Source organism: Strongylocentrotus purpuratus, unplaced genomic scaffold (genome assembly GCF_000002235.5).
Source record: "Strongylocentrotus purpuratus isolate Spur 01 unplaced genomic scaffold, Spur_5.0 spur5_contig_864, whole genome shotgun sequence".
Classification (NCBI taxonomy): Eukaryota; Metazoa; Echinodermata; class Echinoidea; order Camarodonta; family Strongylocentrotidae; genus Strongylocentrotus; species Strongylocentrotus purpuratus.
The window spans coordinates 173,310-197,391 of NW_022145573.1; the positions used below are offsets into that span (position 1 = coordinate 173,310).

At 38.7% G+C, this 24,082-nt stretch overlaps 2 protein-coding genes across 7 annotated transcripts in view; one reads left to right on the forward strand and one right to left on the reverse strand.

The window, feature by feature from the left end:
• Positions 1-222: 222 nt before the first annotated feature.
• Positions 223-3,780, reverse strand: LOC105442481 (proteoglycan 4-like). Its single transcript, XM_030973016.1, has 5 exons — positions 3,526-3,780; positions 2,857-2,998; positions 1,985-2,478; positions 926-1,460; positions 223-551 (listed from the first exon to the last, which is right to left on the reverse strand). Exons 1-5 carry the CDS (start codon positions 3,778-3,780, stop codon positions 223-225), a joined length of 1,755 nt encoding a protein of 584 aa, XP_030828876.1.
• A 9,318-nt stretch (positions 3,781-13,098) lies between these two features.
• LOC115919356 (sperm-associated antigen 17-like) overlaps positions 13,099-24,082 on the forward strand; it is a 52,694-nt gene continuing 41,710 nt past the window's right edge. For all 6 annotated transcript variants that reach the window (XM_030972923.1, XM_030972915.1, XM_030972918.1 and 3 more), the window contains exons 1-4: positions 13,099-13,296; positions 16,668-16,808; positions 22,025-22,219; positions 23,408-23,588. In XM_030972923.1, coding sequence (XP_030828783.1) covers positions 13,210-13,296; positions 16,668-16,808; positions 22,025-22,219; positions 23,408-23,588 — 604 coding nt within the window. In that variant the 5' untranslated portion in view covers positions 13,099-13,209. The remainder of the gene's footprint in view (positions 13,297-16,667; positions 16,809-22,024; positions 22,220-23,407; positions 23,589-24,082) is intronic.

Consider the following 24,082-nt stretch of genomic DNA (forward strand, 5'->3'; position numbering starts at 1 on the left):
GATTTTGTATTTGATTTTTTTTTTAAATCAAACATTACCCCCAAAAAAGAAATTAAAAAAATAGGATCCAACTTCAGAATTTTGAACAATGAAACCAAAAATTGTGAAACTAGTAAACCCTAATGACCCAAATGAAACCAAAAAATGTGATCGGGAAAATCATTAAGCACTTAGCTCTTCGGGAATCTCTTCCGGGTCATCACTGCTTGATGTGCGGGAAGCCTAGAAGGTGACCTTTGTAGGCTTCTCATTGCTTGGTGCGCGGGAAGCATCGACGGTGACTTGTGCAGGCTTCTTGCCGTCATTCATGGCGTCGTCATCCTCACCAAGGTCCATGTCGAAGATGAAGATCTCTTCGCCATGCATGTAGTCGTAGGTCTCCTCCTGGACAGATTGGTCATCCTGACGGCCCATGATCGTACCGTGATCGGTGGTGGGATAGATCATTTCGGTGTTGCTGATTTGAGGACGCTTGAAGAGAAGACGATCATGTTTGGGCTGTGCAGGAGGGTGAGACTTCATCGCACGAGACTGCTGGACTGTCTGTGCGTCTGCAAATCGAAAGGATGGTTAATCATTAAAATATAGTATCTATCCATTACATATCAGGGGATGTTTTTTTTTTGCAGAAGGTTAAAATCAATCATATTTTCTTCTTCAAATTGGCAATAATGATATTTCTACCACGACACCAAACTTCGATATAAGTTTAATGAAAAATGATATGCATTTTGTATGGAAATTTGATTTATTTAAAATAATTTTTCAACGTGCTGCCTATTTCATAATCTTTTTTTCTGTGCTCTTTTTTTTTCTTCTTCATCTTTCTTTTCTTCCCCCCTCCCCAAGTCTTTTGTGTGTGTGTTTTTCCCTTTAATATAGTTAGTATCCTTTCCGTCACTTATTCTCAATGACATTGTCATACCTGAAGGTTTTGTTTTCTGACGTTGCCTGGCGCTCTTTTGAGTTGTTCTATGGAACTTGTTGGTGGTGTGTTTGCTGTTGCCGTCTGGTTTTGATGTTGGAGGGCGAGGTGCCGGATTGGCGTTTCTGCGGTTGCCGTCTGGTTTTGATGTTGGATGGCGTGGTGCCAGATTGGCGTGTTTGCGGTTGCCGTCTGGTTTTGATGTTGGAGGGCGTGGTGCCAGATTGGCGTGTCTGCGGTTGCCGTCTGGTTTTGATGTTGGAGGGCGTGCTGCCAGATTGGCGTGTTTGCGGTTGCCATCTGGTTTTGATGTTGGAGGGCGTGGTGCCAGATTGGCGTGTCTGCGGTTGCCGTCTGGTTTTGATGTTGGATTGCGTGGTGCCAGATTGGCGTGTTTGCGGTTGCCGTCTGGTTTTGATGTTGGAGGGCGTGATGCCAGTACCGGAGGGCGTGGTGCCTGAACTGGAGGGCGTGGTGCCAGAACTGGAGGCACATCAAAGGAAATCAGTTCCGGTTTCTCCGGACTGATATCCACCTTCACAAAAATAATGATTAAGCGGACTAAGTTTAGACAAGTTTTAGACCTTGTCCAAGCAAGTGGTTTCGGGTGGGCTTTTTATATATGGAACGCTAAGAGTCAGCCTCTTCCTTCCATTCTCGTTAATGTACATGAGTGTTATCCTGCTTGGGGTATTACTATTATGGACCGCTAGGTTTCGAGTAAACCATGCATAATAAGAATCCATTCTAAAAAAAGAGGCAACTGCTTAAAAAGTCACATCATAAGAATGGGGATTGATCTTATTATCCCCGACAGATTCTCTGCATGCTTGTAAAGTTTTAATAAACTGTATCTTTACAAATAAGAACAACTTGTCTATACATACTATAATTATAATTCATTTGAAGTTATTTTAATATTTAGTTGTCCTGTGTTATAAAGTTATCTTTATTGTACATTTTTTTCCGTTTGCGGTTTGTTGCATTTTCCATGTTTTGTATGGATATAACTTGATCTTTATTTTGACTTTGATATTTATTTTAAAACCTTGAACCTACCATGCCAGAGTTTCGTTTCCAGTCTACTGGACGTCCACGATTGCGTATATTATTCTTCTTGGGGCCGGTGGGTGGGCGTGGTCCAAGAGGCGGTTGCTGCAAGGGCGTGGTGGTGACGAAGGTGGAGGCAGTAGTGGTAGCGCTTGCTTGAGGCGCCACGGTTTCAGGGGTCATGGGGGCGTTGTTCTGCTCACTGCTTGGTGCGCGGGAAGCCTCGCAAGTGGCTTTGGCAGGCTTCTTGCCATCATTCATGGCGTCGTCATCCTCACCAAGATCCATGTCGAAGATGAAGATCTCTTCGCCATGCATGTAGTCGTAGGTCTCCTCCTCGACAGATTGGTCATCCTGTTGGTCCATGATCTTACCGTGATCGATGGTGGGATAGATCATTTCGGTGTTGCTGATTTGAGGACGCTTGAAGAGAAGACGATCATGTTTGGGCTGTGCAGGAGGGTGAGACTTCATCGCACGAGACTGCTGGACTGTCTGTGCGTCTGCAAATCGAAAGGATGGTTAATCATTAAAATCTAGTATACATATCCATTAAATATCAAGGGATGTTTTTTTTTTGCTGAGGGTTAAAATAAATCATATTTTCTTCTTCAAATTGGCAATAATGATATTTCTACCACGACACCAAACTTCGATATAAGTTTAATGAAAATTGATTTGCATTTTGTATGGAAATTTTAGTTATTTAAAATAATTTTTAAACGTGTTGCCTATTTCATTTTTTTTTTCTGTGCTCTTTTTTTTCTTCTTCATCTTTCTTTTCTTCCCCCCCCCCCTCCCCAAGTCTTTTGTGTGTGTGTTTTTCCCTTTAATATAGTTAGCATCCTATCCGTCACTTATTCTCAATGACATTGTCATACCTGAAGGTTTTGTTTTCAGACGTTGCCTGGCGCTCTTTTGAGTTGTTCTATGGACCTTGTTGGTGGTGTGTCTGCTGTTGCCGTCTGGTTTTGATGTTGAAGGGCGTTTTTGATGTTCCGGTTTCTCCGGACTGATATCCACCTTCACAAAAATAATGATTAAGCGGACTAAGTTTAGACAAGTTTTAGACCTTGTCCAAGCAAGTGGTTTCGGGTGGGCTTTTTATATATGGAACGCTAAGAGTCAGCCTCTTCCTTCCATTCTCGTTAATGTACATGAGTGGTATCCTGCTTGGGTTATTACTATTATGGACCGCTAGGTTTCGAGTAAACCATGCATAATAAGAATCCATTCTAAAAAAAAGAGGCAACTGCCTAAAAGGTCACATCATAAGAATGGGGATTGACCTTGTTATCCACGATAGATTCTCTGCATGCTTGTAAAGTTTTAATAAACTGTATCTTTACATATAAGAACAACTTGTGTATACATACTATAATTATAATTCATTTGATGTTACTTTAATATTACGTTGTCCTGTGTTATAAAGTTATCTTCATTGTTCATTTTTTTTTCCGTTTGCGGTTTGTTGCATTTTTCATGTTTTGTATGGATATAACTTGATCTTTATTTTGACTTTGATATTAATTTTAAAACCTTGAACCTACCATGCCAGAGTTTCGTTTCCAGTCTACTGGACGTCCACGATTGCGCATATTATTCTTCTTGGGGCCGGTGGGTGGGCGTGGTCCAAGAGGCGGTTGCTGCAAGGGCGTGGTGGTGACGAAGGTGGAGGTAGTAGTGGTAGCGCTTGCTTGAGGCGCCACGGTTTCAGGGGTCATGGGGGCGTTGTTCTGTGAGACGATTGGTGCTGACGGCACAGGTGGCAGTGGAGCTTCACGCTCTTTCCGTGGATGCACCATCTCATATTCTTCTTCGAGTAGCTCCCCATCTTGAAGGGTTGAGGAAACGAGATAATAGTAATAAACATTTTGTTCCGTGTAAACAAGATCAGAAAAACTTTCAAGAAATCAAATTATATAGGAAAGGTTCACTAGCCTATTTGGTTGCCTTCGGAAATCTTGTTCAGATTACGTAATGCCTTTGTTATGTCATAATATATTTCATTTTTGTAAGCCTTTACGATCAGCTGTGTTATACCCTTTCCCATTTGTAATTGACTTAACAAAATTATGTTGGGTGTTTTGTGTCCGAACGCTTAACAAAAATAAAGCTGACAATCAGCCATGCATTATTCGTCTACGGCTGATTGTCAACGAAACGGAGTTAAGTCTTTAGTTAATTCCGTTTGTTGCTACGGCAGACAGCCAGTGAAAACGAATCCGTTTAAAAAAATAAGGAAATGCAAGCACTACTTTAAACAAACAGAACCTTTTTATTCCTAGCTGATTCGTTCTGATTGAGGTGTCATATGAAAGGGCAGAAACTCAACTTTCTAGAAATGTGATTTTCTCTTTGAAATTCAGATACTGTCCGCCAAATGACTTTTTGGTTTCCTCTCTTTAAATTTATTCTAATCACTCATGTGTGAAATGTGCATCATATAAATGGCATCAAATGAAAGAAGAGGATCTAAGCTTTCCAGACATGTGTCATTTATTAATTATAAATGTAAATAAGTTATGATAAAACATCGACAATTCTCGGTTTCGTTTTTTCTGAGACGCACTGTATATTAATGATCCACATGATTATTTTTCTTGTCATCATCATTAGTATTTATGGTTTGTTCGATAAGCAGACCCATGTGAGTAAATTGTGTTTTATGCACCCATTTATGGTAGAAATTTAAATGCTTAAAGCGACTTGGTAACATTGTTGAAGGTTGATGAAAAATTGCTTAATTTTTGTATAAAATGTTACTTACTATATTTCTTTTACTGTGCTAACCCTCTGACATGCAAAAATTCCTGAAAAAATTCTCAAACCACGAAGATATCTATGGTTTTCTTTGAAGGAGTCGATGTATGACACCCTCTAACAGTGATTAACAGTAAATTCTGCCCTCTTTCTCTCTCTCTCTGTGCACATAAAGCATTTAATTTATGCATAATTTTGTCTTCTCTTTCTCTCTTTCTGTCTATATACAGCTTTATCTCTCTCTCTCTCTCTCTCTCTCCATCCATCTTTTTCTCTTTCTCTATCTATATCTCTTTTTTTTTTCTCTCTCTCTCTCTCCTTCTCTCTGCCTACATTATATGCAGTTTTCGCTCTTTCTCTTTCTCTTTCTCTCTCTCTCTCTCTCTCTCTCGCTCTACCCCTCTGAAAAAAAAAAATGCTGACATGGGGGCAGTCATGTGTCAAACTAATTTCGGGGCACTCTTATACACAATATGAATAATTCTTAAATATTTGGCAAATCGCGATCACTTTTTACTACAAATTCAGGAGAAATCAAACAAGTTGGGTCTGACGAAGTTCTGAGATAAGTCGGACACATACCAACTTTCGTATTACGCAGTGTTAACCCAGTTTTTTTTTGGTTTGTTAACAAACAAAAAGTAAAAATTAGTTTTAGCCAATGGTCATCTCGTTTTTAGTAGAGCCCTTATTAAGTGTTTAATATGCAACGAACGGACTGTCATAGAAAGAAGGGTAATACAGCTTTACCGGGGATACATATGACCCACCCCTCGCCGAATTAAAAGAATATCAATTTCTTCGGGGCGAGAGTGTATGCAACACCCCCCCCCCCCCCCATCCTCCCAATTCGCTATCTATTGAATAAAATAGTACCACCATCAAACAAAAACATCATAATTATTCATCCCACTTCCCAGCATCATATAAAGACAAATCAAATGCACAAGCTAAGATATTTACGAATGTGTTAAACCAGGGTTATAATAATAAAGTAATAAAAGTGCCCTTACAATCCCGATGTATCAGTAATTGTATATTGCTGTTATACACGTCCATTTCATCCTCAGTTATCTCACGTCGAGGCTCTGGACGTGGAATAGCGGGGCGGGGTTTTCTTCCTTTAAGTGGAGGCAATTTTTTCTTTGGTTTTCCTTTCTTTCCGCCCATACTGAAATTTGTTTCCTATTATGTCTTGTAGAAGATTTTCTTTTTCAGCTAGATACTTGACTTGCTGCCTCGAATGTGTGTAGGAATCGCTATAATGTGCCAATGATTTTGTTGTGAAATTGCGTTGACATGGTATGTGTGCGCATGTGTACTTCGGCGCATTTAATTGTGACGTAACAAAGATTTAGGCAATGCGCGCACTGCGCCTTATGGGCGTGATAATATACGGTACGTGCCGGTGTAGAATGAATTGTCATTATAATTGTTATTGTCATACCTCTTGGTCATATCACTGTTATGTAAATCGTACAGTGGGCCTAGATCCTACAAATCTGCATATCTTTTTGGGGCAGGCGTGTAAAGTCAAAATAAAATAAATATAAAAGTGGTAATATCCCCAAGATAAAACAGCCTGCCCGAATTTTGTTGTTATATCCATATGCACATTTGCGATCAAATCTATCAGAGTACTTAGAAAGATAAATAGATAAATAATATTTCATTGCAGCGTTCATGAATGACAGTTCTACAACTGAATTGCACATGAATTACACAAAATGAAAATAAATACTTTTTAAAAACTACGGAACATTTAGTTATTTTTGTTTGATTGTCATGTTGCTACTGCCTATATATACCATAAACCATTGTAAAACAGTTGAACATAATTTCAAAAATAAAATGTATAAACATAACTATATGCTAACATATTGACTAAGAGAATTGATATCTTATCAGTTCTTCATATTTCAATATTGCATTTGTGAGTATAGTGGTATTTGAAATAATTATACAAATTCAAAAGTTCAAATAGCAATTAAATATCATTAAAACATATTGGTACAATGTACTAAATCATTAAAAGGATGCACACGAATCATAACATTAAAATGATAAATTATTAGGATGAATATAAACACGAGCATATTAACTTTTATTATACAGGCGAATCGAATTTGGTATGAATGAATGAATGACTGACTGAATATGACTATTTGCGACCTGTTTTACATTTCGAATTCGGAATTTTCTTTGAATCATTAAGTGTTCTAGTACATTGTTTATGTGGGAGAAATTGTTTAAATTGATCAGTGAGTGAAAAAATGTTTTTTTTAAACGTTACACATAAATCTTTGCGTCTTTTGTCTTAAAGATAATTCAAACTTTTGGGGAAATTTTGAAAAATGGGTGGATAGTGATTCTTTACAATTTTAATATATTTGGATGCCTTGAGGATGCACTATAAGCACTAGAAATTTAGCTCCTGAAACACTTCTGCTTTCGACAAAAATTGAATATCAAAATTTACCGGTGCTCCCTGTAAATTTTGATAAATTTCAATAGCGTCTACGGCCGTACAATGGTAGCTGCGACCATGAAAATCTCAGAACATGTAGTTGTCATATATAATTTTCAAACGGGAATAGCTAATCGGTCGATTTTTAGTCAAGAGACATTGTTTTATAGCTCAATTAATATTTTGACCTTGGGAGCTATACAACATAAAGAATTAATTATTTACAATTTCATAACTTTAGACTCGATTTCAATCGCGACAACGATCTCTAAATCTTGTCGGATCGCATATGCTTCCAATATGTTCATTTGAACAAAATCTATGACCCCAGACCAAAATTCTATATTACCTTTCATGAGCGGAGCTGAGATTGATCAAGTGCATTTTTATAGTCATTATAATCCCTACTGACGAAAAATTCGTCACTGTTTTCACGAAGTGACGGTAGTGAGGAAAATCCGCACACAAAGTGAATGCGATTTTCATTCACTACCGTCACTTCGTGAAAATAGGGACGAATTATCCGCACTCTATTTTGTATATCCTCCCCAATCTCTCGTTTTGTCTCAAGTGAGTCCTCCAATCCAAACAGGACTAGCATATTCAAGTAAGGGGCGAATAAAAACGACCAAAAAAGTAAAAAGGTTTTCCTTTGGAAGACCATATTTCACCAAAGAACGAACCAGCCATTTTGTCGATGTCTCTAATGTGAGACATCATAATGATAAAAGCACATGAGTCCGACAAACGCTGACAATTAAAAGGAGGCGCGATAGCTCAGTCGGTAGAGCAGTGTTCTCGTATAATCCGGTGACCCTGGTTCGAAGCCAAGTCGTGCGCTAGTGCCCTTTGGTAAGGCATTAATCCTCATTACCAGGTCCCTCGGAGAGGAACTAAAGCCGTCGGATGTCTGCTCGCTTACTTACAAGCACTTTACTTTATGCTTTCTTAGCAGTCAGGTAAAAATAACCACCAACCAAAAGGCTGATGGCCGGGTGCCTACCCCTGGACCCCACGCCGCGTCGGTAGCACGACCGCATCGCCCTACTGCGATACAAAACATTATTCAGCCCCCCCCCCCGTACAGGCCATTGATATTATACTTTTTTCATATTTTTAAAACTATCTGTTTATGTTGTTGTTGTTCTGTTGAATTTATTCGAACTCATTACACATTCAAAATTCAGAAATGGTTGATGATTCATTTTCTATTCTTCTCTATAAATATCAAAGTTACTGGAAAATGATTTAATTGACATTAATGTTTAAATGATTTTTATGTTTACTTTAATGATTAAATGATTTATAAATTTATTTGCAAGCCTAGGTTCATATTAAGCACAAGTCCAGGCTTTTTCGTCCGTATTGTCGACAGTGCAGGCACAACTTGTGACTACATTTCCACATTTTTTCTCATTAAAATTGATCGTTTAATTGTAAATTCCTTTATTTAAAATTGAGTTAGATGTTTCATTGTGTATGTAATAATTCGGTAAAGAACTAGGTCCTACCAAGCAGTGAACATTAATTTTGGATTTGCTTAAAGGCATCGTTTATTAAACAATATTTAATCTGAGATCATGAGATGCATGGCCCTACGTGGCAGCAGTGTCTGTGATATGGTTAATATTGAAGCCCTAAACAAATTGCGCTTCAGAATTATCAATAAATGAAATATCAAAATGAAGTTTAATAAATACAATACAATATAGGAAGTGCTTCAAAAAGTAAAGATCTTTGAGTGTACTGTTTTACCATACTCATTTCCCCCAATAGGCTGTAGTGTTATAGAAACGTATTGGAAAAAGGTTTTTGAAATTTAGATTTCTGATCATAAATATCTTGATAATCAGACAGGCGATCGGCTAGTAAAAGTCACGGGATCCCTGACCGACCTAAAGGTTTATAATCATGATTGCAGCATGAGCTGAATCCAGGATTTTTGTTTAAAGATAGTGAGTTCTGGTAAAAAAAGAAATTAATTCTTACAGAATCTAACGAAACTTACACTGAATGTTCAAGATTACAAATAAATGTCATGTGCCAAACAATCTTGGAAGAAAATGTATACTGGCTGAGTATTGAGCATAGAAAGATAAGGAAATCAGGGTAGTACTAGCCCCGATACCATGTGTGTTGTCCCATATACATCTTTCTGTGTAAGTGATTGTTACTTTACCAAGACTCTGCCAAATTTATGATGATTTTGATGACTCCAGAACCTTGCATTACACACCATTACTTACATGCTATATGATGAACTTTTCTGATCCATTCCACACCTTTTCTTTCACAATGCAATCGCATTACCAGAACTCAAGTTTATCTTTAATATCTGAGGCAAAGATTCCGATTTCCTTTAAGAAATTATTTGAGAAAATAATACATTATTTTGTTATAATATTGTTCTTTTGTTGCTGAATGATGTTATTGGTGATGATGATGAATTGAGGCAACTCAAAATATTGTGATTATTCCTCTGACAAAATAATTTGTAAACGTGGTCTTTGAAATTAAATGAGACAAAATGACAACGTTGTGCCTATATAGTTCTGAGTTTTAAAGCCCATCTGTACTAGTTAGGGTCGGAGCTATTAGACCACACAGGAAGGTCACTGACAGGTGGCTATCTCAGCAACTCAGCTCTCAATATTAACATAAGAAAAAGAGGATCATGGGGACCAATGGTCACCAATTAGGCATTGTTTTCTATAGAGGGAGCAAGTAGCTTCAAGTAGTACAGTGGGCCTTAAAACGCACAATTCTCATCCTGACTTTTCATTACATAATCACTCAATCTCCCCCCCCCCCCCCCCCGCAACCGCCCCTGCATCCCCCTCTCTTTCTCTCTCTCTCTCTTTCTATCTGCCTTTCTGTCTCTCCCCTCCCCTTCTCTCCCTCCCCTTCTCTATCTCTCTCTATCTCTCTCTCTCTCTCTCTCTCTCTCACTCTCTCTCTATATCTCCCCTCTCTCTCTCTCTCTCTCTCTCTCTCTCTCTCTCTCTCAGTATGATTTAGTATGGAAAACCAGTTTCGACATAGTATGGAAATGGGATTTCTGTTTTCTTCTTCTGCAAAAAAGTTATGATAATACGCGTCTAAGGATTTTGTTTTCGTTCTGTTATGTTTTTGTTGCTATATAGGTTAAAATAGTTTGAAACACTTGAAATACTGGAACACTGCCATAATTATGATCATTAAAGGGAAATTCAAATATCCTTATTTTTTATCATCTTAATAAAAGCAGAATAATAAGATAAACAGAATGACGAAAGTTAAGAATATTTGAAACTATTTGAAATTACTACGTCTATGCGAATCTCAGATTTACAGTTTAGTCAATGGATCGTGATGTATAATAGTCGCGGAAAAAGTCTTCCATTTTCTGCCAGGTACAACAATACGGCTCGTATGTAAATCGGAATCTGGTAGGAATCATCATTACTTGGAAGGCTCGGCCACCCTAATAGCAGCCATGCTACTTTTTAAAGTGAATACACAATATATCTTAAAAAAAGAACGCACAATAGTTGTAAGTATGATGCATAAAAGCATGATGACAACCCTGCCACTTTGAAGTAATTCCTTTTTTTTAAAAACAGTTGCGAGCGTTTTCCATCTGGCACAGTGATGGGAAATAAAAGGTCATGGGTGCCCAACAGGAAAGTTTCTGATCATTAATGGGTTTAAGTGTCTCTTGCGCAGTCTTCCGTTGCTAAATATTACAAAATAGCAAGTTCCCTTGCTCATTTTGATAGGTGTCAACTTTTTTTCTTGTCTTAAACGTACTACGTCCCATTTGCAAGCCCCCCAAAATGGAAAGGCTAAATTACACCGGCATTTGAAAGATAATACTATTTTAGAAACTTTCCTCAAAACGTAAGGGCTTAAAATGTCTTTTTTGTGGGGGGAAACAGTACTCCATGCTTTTTCAAATATCTAAAAATTGCCCACTTTTACGTATAGAAAATGGCTTTTATTTCAGATAAGTGCCCCTTTTCCTTTCTAATACGTACCCCCTTTCACCTTTTCGGGTGCGCGAAGTGCCCCCTTTTGATCTCTGATAGGTGCCCCTTTTACTTTAAGACGGCGTGCCCCTTTCCATTTCTAATAATTGCCCTTTTCCCTTCCGACAAGTGCTCCTTTTCCTAATAAATGCCTACCAAGTCTCTAAATGCCCCCTTTTACTTTGACAACTGCCCCCTTTCCTTTATAATCAGACAGTGCATCTTTCCCCTTTCTAATAACTGCCCCTTTTCACGTTTTATAACTGCCCTTTTATTTTGACACGAGCCCCTCTATCTTTCTAATACGTGCTCCTTTCAAATACGAAAAGTTACCCTCGCTTCCTTTGATAAGTGCTCATTTTACCTGCATTTCCTATTGTCGCATATAGTGTCTGCCTTTGCGGTCGCATGTCAAAGGATCGGAACAGCTTTTTGTATTAACATGAATCCTATTTCTACCATCGTGAAGGCAGTGGTCCCAGGGGTCTCAGTCATACTGTAATCATGCTTGGTATTGCTTCACTAGTGTTTTAATAGAATATCATGTCTCTGCAACCAGTGAACGTGTGTATAAATATGGAAAATGGCACATCTTTTATCGAAAAGCAATGATTTCCAACCCCTTAAAAATACTATGTCCCTTTTGCAGCCAACATCAAATTCTGTATATAACTTTGGAGAAATTATTTATATGTCATGTATGTCATATCTATGAAATTTAAACGTTAGCAGTGTCCTCATATTCAAATTATGCAAGGAAACCCGTTTACTTGCTAGACTTCATCGCAGACACTATTGAGTGACTGACTGGGTGACTGGCTTTTTTTTCTTCTTTGGTAATAAAATGAGCATTTGTCTACACCAATAACCCCCTTCTTGTAATGGCCAAAATTAAACTTTGCAAATCTTTGCGAAGCTTATAAAAACGTACGACCATTCGGTACAATGGTCTGAACATCAGACTATTACCGGCTCTGTAGCTCTTAAGTCGATTCGACAACTAATAGTCGTAATTTTCCCAATCAAAGACATTTTCAAGCCCCCCCCCCTTATTTTTAGGGAAGTTCTAAATTAGTATTTACTTTCAAATGCCCTTTGAATTAACCTTTTCATTTTTTTAGGCCTGGGACATAGTACCTTTATTACCTAGTACTGCCAATTTAAAAAGTACGAAGCTTGTTTCTTTTTACTTTTTTATCAAATATATTCCTGTTTTAATAAAATATTATGTCTCTGCAACCAGTAAACGTGTGTATAAAGATGGAAAAGTTGTAAAAAAAAGTGGCACAGTTTTATCTATAAGCAACGATTTCCAACCCCTTTTTTTTATTTTTTATTCCTGTCATCTAATGCAATGTAATCATGCAGCGAAAACGGGTGTAGTCTGTGCAGAAAATACTGTCCTTTCCAATAATGCATCTGGTTTACTTAGGGCTATATGAATCAAAAGTTATTGAGCCTAATTTACTTCAAAATGTGGAAGTATGCCTGTCATATGAAAGGGTTGATTTAAGAAGTGTGACCTTTGCCGTTTACCTCTTGAAACAACCATGAAATAATATTCTTCTCGACTGCTAAAAATAGAATTGTGCAACCTCTCATCTGTCATGTCTTTTAAACCACATTGCTCTTGTGAACAATTGCCCCACGGTCGTCGAAGAATATAAATTAGGTCCAAACAATGAAGGAGTTTTCAAATTAAGGCAGCTGCACTTACATTACCAAATGTCATTTCAGTTTTAAAAAGACTTTATGTGCTATGAAAAGATTTTTTTAGAAATCCCCACCTACCCCGAAATAATTTCTCATTACAAAAAAAAAAACTATTATATTTTACGTTGTTCTATGGATCTCTGGTGTGCTATGTCGCCCTCATCGGCCATCAAAATCACAGTGTGTACCTTGGCAACGACCTGACACTTTTCGTGAAACAGAACAAGAAACCTGCAATTTTTCGAAATATTTAATTATGATGAGTGTTTGAAACAATATAGAACATGTCTAAGAAAAGAGCTAAGAGTGGCGCCGGCTCAGCTGGTGTCTCCCGATGGGAATCTGGCCTTTTATCAACAAATTTCGAAGAGGTAAGATAATGTTTGCGTTTTCCTCGCAGTTTTGTGAGCGGTGCTTGCCAACATCCGACCCCGGTCTTGAGGGCGGAGACGTAAAGTGTGGACCGCTGGAGAAGATCGTGCTGCACGCACGCGTACAAACTACAACACAATGCAGTTAAAGTCGAGCATTTATTCGTCACTTATATTGTTATAAATAAGATATTGATATAACCTAGCCTTAATTGGCACCCTTAAGGCATAGACTAAACATATGTGTATAGAATGATGTACCTCATGAACAAGGCCAAGGGCAAGGCACAAATTAGACTAAAAACAATGTGTTCAAAATGTTTAGGGTGTCTGATCACGCACCCGATGTTGTGTGCTAAAGTTTTACCCATAGGGATTCTGCTTCTACTTCTATGACGGTACTCGTCTCGATACGCATGAGTACCGTACGATAACGATACGCATCCCTATGCAGTCTAGGGTAGAGAGCCCAGTATTCGGTCACTTAAGGGGAAATCGCTAATATTTTGAATTCTTACCCCTTTTATTTGGCAATCTACCCATCAAAAGAAAAGAAATTTATTCCTCTAACAGGATTTTATAGTCACTTAAAATATTTAATGATGATAAGCAACATACTTCCGAAAGAAGACGGAGCATTTTTCTGCCCGAATTTGGTTGCGCCGAATAGAATTCAGTCATGCGATTTGTGCGTGCTATCTCCGTTGCCAAGGAGCGAAGCGTATTGGCGCACTATTTTCACACAATTGTGTGAATACTGGAAGAGCGATACCGCATGGCAAGGGTATCGTATAAATACCTCTTGCACATCGGCAAGTGCGTCATTTGCAAATTCGCTGCGATGGAGTGAACACGGATATGATTCTCTTCACACACATACTAAATTCATTGCGACAGCATACGTAGTTGTTTTGCAATAGACTTCTACATATGGCTATGCATGTTAGCACATGTGCTAACAGAACGCGGAAGTGCAGAAAATTGTGTGACACTGACCAATTTCGAGCTAAGTAAGTTGGAGATCTTTCCGGGGCCCTAAATCTGATTTAATTTTGAGAGTTAAGCAAAGTTTTTCAGCTGCCTGATTTGTGCAAGTTTCGTGGCTCATAATTTTTTTTTTTATTGTTACAGCTGTTGAAACGGCTGTCTGACCGAATACTTCGCGCGCTACCCTACTGCATTGCGCGATCATGCAAAATTGGTCATTTTTTTTCTTTTTCAAATCGAGATTCAAACCTTTATTTTTGTGATCCTGAAAGTGATACTCAATAAATAAGGTGTCATATGAAAGAGCAGGTGAATCCCCATATTTCCAAAGGGGCGTCATCTCGGAATTCTAAAAATATCCTGGTCAAAACAGCGATTTAAACATTGTGTCCTGGCTAACTCTGAGGTTTGCCACTTTTGAGATATGACGCCCCGATCGATAAGTAGTCCCAGTCCTAAGGAATATATCTATGCGCTTATTTTTTTAAAATTTCATAGATCAGCGGGCGAACGCACGGGGCATGCTCCCGAAAACTGCCTCGCGAGGCCAAAAACTACCTCCGAAACAGTGGACATGAAAATGAATATTCCCATAGCAGTTCATGATATTTTTCTGGGATTCTTAAAAAAAGAAAAAGATAATAGAGTAAAGGAGGGGGTAATCGACCATCTCCAGTTTTCGGCCGATCCGTTGGATGCATGGTAAAATCCCTTTAAAAAACATTGCATAATAGCATATCACATATCCCACACATACCATACCATGCCAGAGTCACTGAAGAACCACATTTGCAATGGAAAATATATTCTAAAATATCACATTTTAGTGATGTAATCGGCGGTCCCGCTACCAGATTCTGAAAAATCAAGTATCTTATGCGTGTCTGTAAGAAATATGGGTACCATAAAATGAGCTTTATTTCAAGTATTTTTCAGATTTAGAGCCCGATTTTGTGCGAGTTGCAAGCTCAAAAGTATCTCATCGCATGTATTAAATCAATGCAGACGGACACAGCACGCACACACAATATCTCTGTCTAATTCAAATTCCAATTTCCGAACAACGCAGAGCTAGTTTTCGACATGGCGAACACCGGGGAGCTCCGGCGTGGGATACCGGCTCCGCCCGCTAGTGCTATAGATCAGCGCGAAAATGCGCAGTGCGCGTGCACGCTTCCTATTGACTTAGTACATGCGGCCGAAAACTGACTCACTATGCCGATAACTGCCTCCGAAACAGTGAAAATTGAAATGAATATTGTCATGGCAATTCGTGATTTTTTTCTGGGATTCTTTTTTTGTTTAAAATATTTGCTTCATGATTTAAACAAGAAATGATAATAAATAGGAAGTAAAGAGACCTAAAAATAGGATTTTGTCTGAAGTGGTCGAAAACCCCCTCCTTTACTCTAGTAATTGGCTTCATGATTTGAACAAGAAATAATAAATAGGAAAAAGAGTCCCAAAAATAGGATTTTGCTTAAGTGGCTGAAAACTCCATCCTGTACTCTAATATAAAAATTCTGAAATTTTATAAGAGTTTATGATGCTGCTATTTCTCCCTGAATGCAATAATACGTACATGCGATGTACCAAAAAAATGTTGTCACATTGCCAATTTATATTTACTTACAATAATAGCAATTAGTTGAGTATACTAAGGCGCATCCTCAGGGAGTTCGCTAAATTTGGCGTACTCTGTGCATGCGTCTTTTTTACACTAATCTAAAATAGGCATAAACCGTATAAGTCTAACTAAATAGATCAAAGAAAAATTAAAAAAAGAATGGGTGTTTCCCTAAGAGATATTTTCTAGGCCTTTGGGACTGCTTTGTTCAGGGCTCAAACACGAGTCATTTGTATACAAATAACACACGGCCCAGCGTGCGTTAGTGGTATGCATGCCTTGCAGGCTTGCTACTTACCAAAAAGTCCACAGGATTCCACTTGCCTTGAGTAAAAATAAAATCCATACATAAGACAGATGAAATGCCTGGCTTCATTATAAAATCAATATAAAGTCAAAACAGGTCTAAATCCAAGGCAAAAGTAAACGAAAATTTGTTTTCTTGTAATACCCTGCTCTAGCTATCTAGGCGTATGCTGCGCTGGATATCAATATTTTAGCGTGCAATATGACTTTTGACAGCGCTTTTTTTGGCATGATCGTGCATGCACCAAAAATAGGTGCATGTCATGTGACACGTTTTGACCAATCACGATGCTTAAAATACTAGAGCTATTTTTATGAAATCAAATATTCTCTGCTTTACTTCATCCCTTTGGTGCACATCTTGTGATCTTGATGTATACATGAGTCACTGTGAGAGTATTTTTTTGATATGTTTCTCACTCAAAAAGTTTGTTGCATTATATTTATTTAGGAGGGTTGGAAGGCCTGCATCTCCTTTCTGATTGGAAATAAACTGGACGATAAAGAGTATGCAAGCATTCTTTCTTCTGCCGTTGATTCCCGGCTCAGGAGACTATTCACTGTTATTCACAAGGATACATTGATGGAAGAGGTACGTATGTATGGCTTGCCATGACTACATGAGACTCCATGCTGCCAGGGCATTACTAGAACAGTTTAAAAAATGGAACAGGGAGGGAGGAGGGGGTAATCGTTCAACAAATGTTTGTTTATAGAAATGCCAGGAGCAGTTATCAATTATATAGGTACTTCAAATTTAAATTAAATTCCTTGATAAAAACTAAACATATATATGTGTAGGATTATTCTCCTTTTTCATCTCATATAAAAAAAAAAAAGGAAGATTAAAACTAAAATATAGTTGAGCTAAATCGCTATTAACATTATCAATATATGTCATGCTACAGCAGGAGGGCATAGATACAAATCTTTTTATTTTTTTCTATAATGATTGGGTAACAAGTCAAAAAGATGTATACTTGTAAATCATAATTGACAATGTAAAGAGTTAACAGTGATATAATTTTAAAAAGGGTAAGAGTCCTAAACTGTAATTTTTGTAGAAATCTACACCGGTTGTCCATATTAGTAATAAAAGGATGGCCGGACATTTGCTCCACAATTTGCTCCAGTTTATTTTGTCAAATGTATACTTACTTTGGTTTACTTTGGTGTCGAGGCTTGAAGCTTCAGCTTATGTGCCCCTCTTTACTGCATTGGATTCGCGTTGGTATGGGTGGTATTTCAGCGGATGGTGCTTCCAATGATTTTCAAGTTCTGACTTGAATTTATTGATTGATGAGGCATTTATGGCAATTTCAGGAAGGTTATTCCAGTTATTAATGCTCCGCACTGAAAATGACATCTGCCTCATCTTAGATTTACAGCGGGGCTTCCTTATTTTGAGCCTGTGTCCCCTTGTTCTGGATTCTTTGATGATTTCAAATATGTCATTCCTCTCTACTGCCTCCAATCCATGCATGATCTTGTATATTTGAAGAAGATCAGCCCTCTGTCTACGGTATTCTAGTGATGGTAGTTTGAGTGTCTTAAGTCTTTCTTCATAGCTTAGATGCTTCACATCTGGGATGAGTCGCGTAGCACGTTGCTGGACCTTTTCCAATAGATCTTGATCCTTTAAGTACGTTGGTCTCCAGACTGCATTGCAGTATTCAAGTGTTGGGCGTACTATGGTCTTATATAGTTGTAGCATGCCACTGGATCCAAGGGATGTAAAAGAACGTTTGATGATTCCTAACTTGATATTGGCTCTTTTGGAGACATCAGCTACATGGGCGCAGAAAGACAGATCTGAGTCAAATAATACCCCCAGATCCTTTTCTCCCATTCCCTCGTCCGTTGTCACATCTTTTCTCCCATCGGGGCATTCCATAGTGTAGGCGAACTTCTTGTTCCTCTTTCCATAGTGTATCACTTTGCACTTTCCTTCGTTGAACGGTAGCTGCCAGTTACTTGACCATTGAACGATGTCATTTAAGTCCTGTTGGAGTAGCTTAGCATCCTCTTCATTGTCTACAACCCTGTATAGTTTTGTGTCATCAGCAAATAGTTTCGCTGTAGAATTCTGGGCAACAGATGGTAGGTCATTAATGTAGATATTGAACAAGACCGGACCGAGGACACTTCCTTGTGGTATGCCGCTTGTTACCTCGCAGGTTTCTGATTTCTTCCCATTCACCACCACTCGTTGACTGCGGCCTGTCAGATACTTCTCAATCCACTTGATAAGACATCCTTCCATTCCATTTGCTCTAACTTTGGTGAGTAGACGCTGGTGAGGCACACTGTCAAATGCTTTACGGAAATCCAAGTACAGGCAGTCTATTCCATGGCCATCATCAAGAATCTTGGTCCACTGCTCAAGGACAACAGTCAATTGGGTTGAACAGGATCTGCCACTGCGAAAGCCGTACTGGTCGTCAGTGAATAGGTGATTGAGTTCTAGGTGTTGGATCATCTTGCTTCGAATAATCTTCTCCATTGTTTTGCAGATAATTGATGTTAGACTCACCGGCCTATAGTTCCCTGGTAGGCTCTTTTTTCCCTTCTTAAAGATTGGGACCACCGTAGCTTCTTTCCATGTTGCTGGAACGCTGCCTTCTTTGAATAGTCGGGAAAAGATCATTTGAAGAGGTTTTCCAATCTGGTGACACGTTTCTTTCAAAACTCTGGAGTGTAGACCGTCTGGGCCTGGTGATTTGTCTATGTCCAATTTAGATAAAATGTCCACAATTACTTCCTCTGTAAACTCGACATCGTTTAAGGATGATTCTACTCGGTAAGGATCCATGTCTGGAGCATTCACCAAGTCCTCTTCTGTAAAAATACTTCCAAACAATGAATTGAGGGCATCTGCTTTCTCTTGATCATTCCTCACCCAGTTACCATCTTCCATCTGCAGGTCAGGAATTCCTGTTCGAGTCTTGGTTTTACTCTTTACGTATTTCCAGAAGGACTTGGCATTGGTTTTTACTTCATTTGCAATTTTACTCTCAAAGTCACTTTTGGCATTCCTTGTCATGAGTGTTGCGGCATTTCTTTTGTCAACATATGAGCTCCAATTTGTATCAGTCTTTCTCTTGCTGTATTTGTTCCATGCCTTATGTTTGTCTCGTACTGCCTCTTTAGCGCTGCTGGTCATCCATTCTGGTCTTTTCTTTTGAGATACTCTTCTGATTGGTATGAGGTCCTCTATACAACAAATCATTGTCTTTTCAAAATGATTCCATGCCTCTAAACCAGAAAGGTTATTTAGGTCCGTTTCCCAGTCAATCATTTCTAGTCTTCTCCTCATTTCATCATAGTCTCCGTGATAGTAGCTTCTCTTTTTGCTGTTCTCCTTCTCTGAAGAACTTGCATTTACCTCAAGTCTGAATTGGAGTACTACATGATCACTCTTACCCAAGGGTGGGTTGGTGTCAATGTCATGTATTGTGTCTTCGTCTTTGGTAAAAATCAGGTCAAGAGTACTCGGGTCCTGTCCATCTCTGCTAGTGTTGCAGTGAATGTGCTGATACAGAAATAAGTCTCTGACACAGGTTAGGAATGTGTGACTTCCTCTCAAGTTACTGCCATTCACCGTGTCGTTATCCCAGTTGATTTCCTTGTAATTGAAGTCACCCACTGCAACATAATGTGTGTATCTCCTTTCACATGACCTCTTGAGTAGGTTACATAAGTTATCATTGTTTTCACTTACACTGGACGGGCTCCTATAGATACATCCAATAAGAAGAGAGGATTCCCCTATCGTTATCTCGACCCAAACAGATTCATCAAAGTTTTCATCTAGGTCCACCAATGATCCTGCTATACCATTTTTCAAATACATGATAACTCCTCTCCCATTCTGTTTACATCTCTCTGGTAGAAACATCTGGTACCCATCAAGGTTCAATTCGCATGGTTGAATTCGTTCAGGCGAGTTTTTTGGGTAAACCTCAGTCAGCGCAATAATATCTGGATTGGTGTTCAAAATCAAAGTTTGTAATTCTTCTCTCTTATTTAGAACAGAGTCACAGTTTGTATACATAACTGAAAGGTTAAAAGGAGTGCTTTCGTGCTCTTCTCTACTAGTGCGTGTGCGTGTATGTGCAGTGCTGGTGTTGTGGTTCTGGTTTCTATGCAGGTTCTTCGCCGTGGGGACGAAAAGTCTGCTTTCTAATCTGTCCATTCCTGATGACAAGGTCATTCTCTCCTCTTTCTTTCCTTTCCCTGAGTTCATTTCTAAGCTTCCTGTACTCTTCTCTCTCTGTCTTGGTTCTGTCCCTCGATAGCTGCACAACGCCCTCGTCATATGCACTAAGGTCTAGTTCACCCTTTCTGAATTTCTGCAAGATTTCATCTCTCATGGCCTGGTTGTTCATTACTACTTTGAGCGGTCTAGTTTTAGTGTCTTCTTTCTTCCCCAGCCTGTACAGCGTTCTGATCTCCAGACTTTTATTGGGTAAACGATCGATCATTGCTCTGATTTTCGTTTCGTCGTCTCTTTTCCTTGTTGCTGGCTCTCCACTAACTGACTCTTGTACTCCAAAGAAAATTATGTTAGTTTTTCTCTTCTCTTTCTCGTCTATTTCATCGAACCGTTCTTTCATCACTTTGTTCATAATTTCATATGTTTCGGCTTTATCAATTTGGTCTGGATTAGCCATGACTGAGCTACCTTGTCTGTCAAACATGTCTCGCATCTCTTGCCGAAGCTCTGAGTGAGACTGGACACACCCTGTCTTGCACTCATGCATCTCTTCTCGCAGCTCAGCCACACTGGATTCCAACTTGGTGTGCTGTATCTTCAGCGACGTCATCATCGTCATCATACTTTTTGCTGTCTTGTTGCAAGTTTTACAGTACCAGTGTACACCATCATCATCTTCGTCAAGTTCACTTATAGTGTTGTACAGATTTGTGGATATCTTTTGACAGGTACAGTGGTACCAAAAGTTGCAAAGTTCACATTCTAAAGCTGCATCATCATCCAGTACAATCATACCACAGCTTCCACAACTGAAATTATCTTTGTTCTCTTTCCTACCTTGGGCTTGGTTGTGTTTCTCGTTTTTATCAGTTGCTGAAGTCTTTTCATTTACACTTCCTTTACGTCCAGTGTTCCTGCTGACACTTGTCTTTCTGCCTCTGGTGGCCATTTTTTTTTTTTTTTCTTTTTTTTCTTCTCTCCCTCCAAAGCCAAAGGTAGAGATCAAATCTAAAATCTCAAGTTGGACCAGTAGACCTATATAATAAATAAATCCACCACTGTGAGTTTTCAGAGAATAAAGTCCATTGAATCCACGAATGAGCAGTCAGTATATAGTCCAGTACACGATGCAGGCAGGTAAAATGACCAATGTCAAATGAACTAACGCAAAACTACACAAGTGGGACTAAATAAATTTCCACCCTAAAAGCTGAGAAAAGCTTGATTAAGAAGTCTCAATCTAGCAGTCAAAAATACAAAATCTTTCCTCAAATAGTGCTAAGAGACATCTAAAAGACACTTCCAAGGAATAAATATCAAAAATAACTCAGGATTCCTCTGATTTTAAAGGATTTTACCACAGCAAAAATTTGCCACCCATACCAATGCAGTACATTAGTGGAAATGTACTGCATTAGGTCCAGTGTTGAAGTTAAGAATTCTGTTAGTGTAGGAAATTGATGCGGAGCAATTGAGACAGGAACACGTGTCATGCACCCAAATGCATCACAACGTATTATATGAACAATTATGAATGCTCTACCTATAAAATGCATCATCAGTAAACGACCTTTTACCTTTGACATCGACAGGTCAATGAGCTGGGCAACTCAAAGACCAAGAAAGGCAAAGATGCGCCGCAGTTCTTTGAGATCTGTGAGACGGTCAAGTCGGAGTACCTGGACAAGGGAGAGGAGATCCCGCAAGGTCTCATGGCCAAGCTGCTCAAATGGAAGCTACTTGCTATCAAGGAGAAAGATCTAAAGAGGAGGGAGGAGGAGAAAAAGGTAGGTCATTCATACTTCTTTCCTTATCCTTCTTTTAAGCTAGATGGTCAATCTTGAGGTAGAGGAGAGGGTTTGCATAGATATCATCGTTTCACGAAACAGTCATAAGTACAAGTTCTCCAAAAACACATTAAAATGCGTGTATCAATGAGATGTACAATGTAGGTAAACCTGCACTTATGACTGTTTCATGAAACGATACCCTGATCATGTAATAATAATAATAATTATACGTCTTTGTATAGCGCTTTTATAACACAGGCATTATTGGAAAATATCCATTAGGAAGATTTTGACCATTTTTTTTTTACATCCCCTTGTCAAGTGCACCTAAAAACTGACCTAAAGTTTTCTGTAATTTTCCATGAAGTTCATATTTATAGAGGTCATATCTTTCACTTGTATTCCTTTTAACTGGTCTCATACTTTTTAACAGTTTTATGTAGTGTTTCAGTGTCATTTCCTGCATTTAACAGTTTTCAGTAACATAGCGTAAACATACCTGCCAACCACCCCGATTTAGGCGGAGTTTCTCCGCTTTTTACATACCAACTCCGAATTCCGAGTGCATGCCTCAAAACTCCGATTTTTAAATTTTTTATTTATTTTTTTTAATTTTTTTTTTTAGAGTGTAATGCAGTTGGAGAGTATATAACTATTATGTTTGTATTTTGAAATGTAAAGCGCCTTGAGCATGTTCATGTAAAGGCGCTCAATAAATACCAATATGTATGTATGTATGTATAAGACTAAAGCATAACACAGCACTGATAACCAGATCACGCCGACATCCGCACTCGCGCTCATAGAAGATGTACAGAACGCAGCCCGAACGTGATCGTTAGTTCCGCAGTTACCCCCTGTGTACCCCCCCCCCCCCCCAATCTACGGGCTACTACCCCAATCCTTCGGTGGTTCGCGACCTCGTAGTCCATCCAGAAAAATTTAGTCCTAATTTCTCGTCTCAGGTTGGCAGGTATGCGTAAAGCCCCTCTGCACTAGTTTGGCCAGGAGGGATTAGACTTCCCTGCAAGGTCACTGAATTAACATAAGAAAAAGGGGATTATGAGGGACCAACAGGCAGAGATTAGGCATTGTTTGCTATATACATGTAGAGGGCACAAGTAGCCATAAGTAGTGCAGTGGAGCTTTAAGTTACAATGATTTCTTCTTCTTCCGATATTGTAGGCTCTAGAGAACAAGGACGTCAAAGGTGGGAAAGGAGCCAAGGAGGCTGCAGGAGGAAAGAGGGCTCGAAGCAAGTCACCCGCCAAAGGCAAGGGCAAGAAATCTCCTGAGGTACCCTCTCCCAAGAAGGACTCCAAACTCAAGAAGAGAGGAGAAGAAGATGATGATAACAAGTATATCGGTGAGTTGTTGTTAAACTTTCTCAGCAACTTTGACAGGTATAACTTGTAAAGTCAGTTGACAGTATTCATTAAATCCTTGTGACTTTTAACCTAGGTTTTTTTTAAACTTGTGATTTATCTTAATCAATTGCAAGCCCTCTAATCAATCACAAGTTTGCAGTCTCCTATCTCTTATTTACCAGTTAGTTGCGATTAATATCAAATCTTTATAAGACGGAGCCCTGTAGAATGAAAATTTGTCAGGAGGAATTGAGTTAGTCTGCTGATTTTTGTTGCATCAAATGACCAAAATTACAGAGTTTATGTTGGAAATGAACAAACAAAATACCATGGGATCATATTTTTCCTTTGTATTAAATCTTTGTTAACAAATTTCAGTAAATTGCATGGACTAGAGAGTTTGACAATTGGCTTTTGTATTATGAGTGGACTAATTAATGTTTGGCAATGCCATTTTGGGATCTACAGAACAATTTGATCAATCATGGTAATA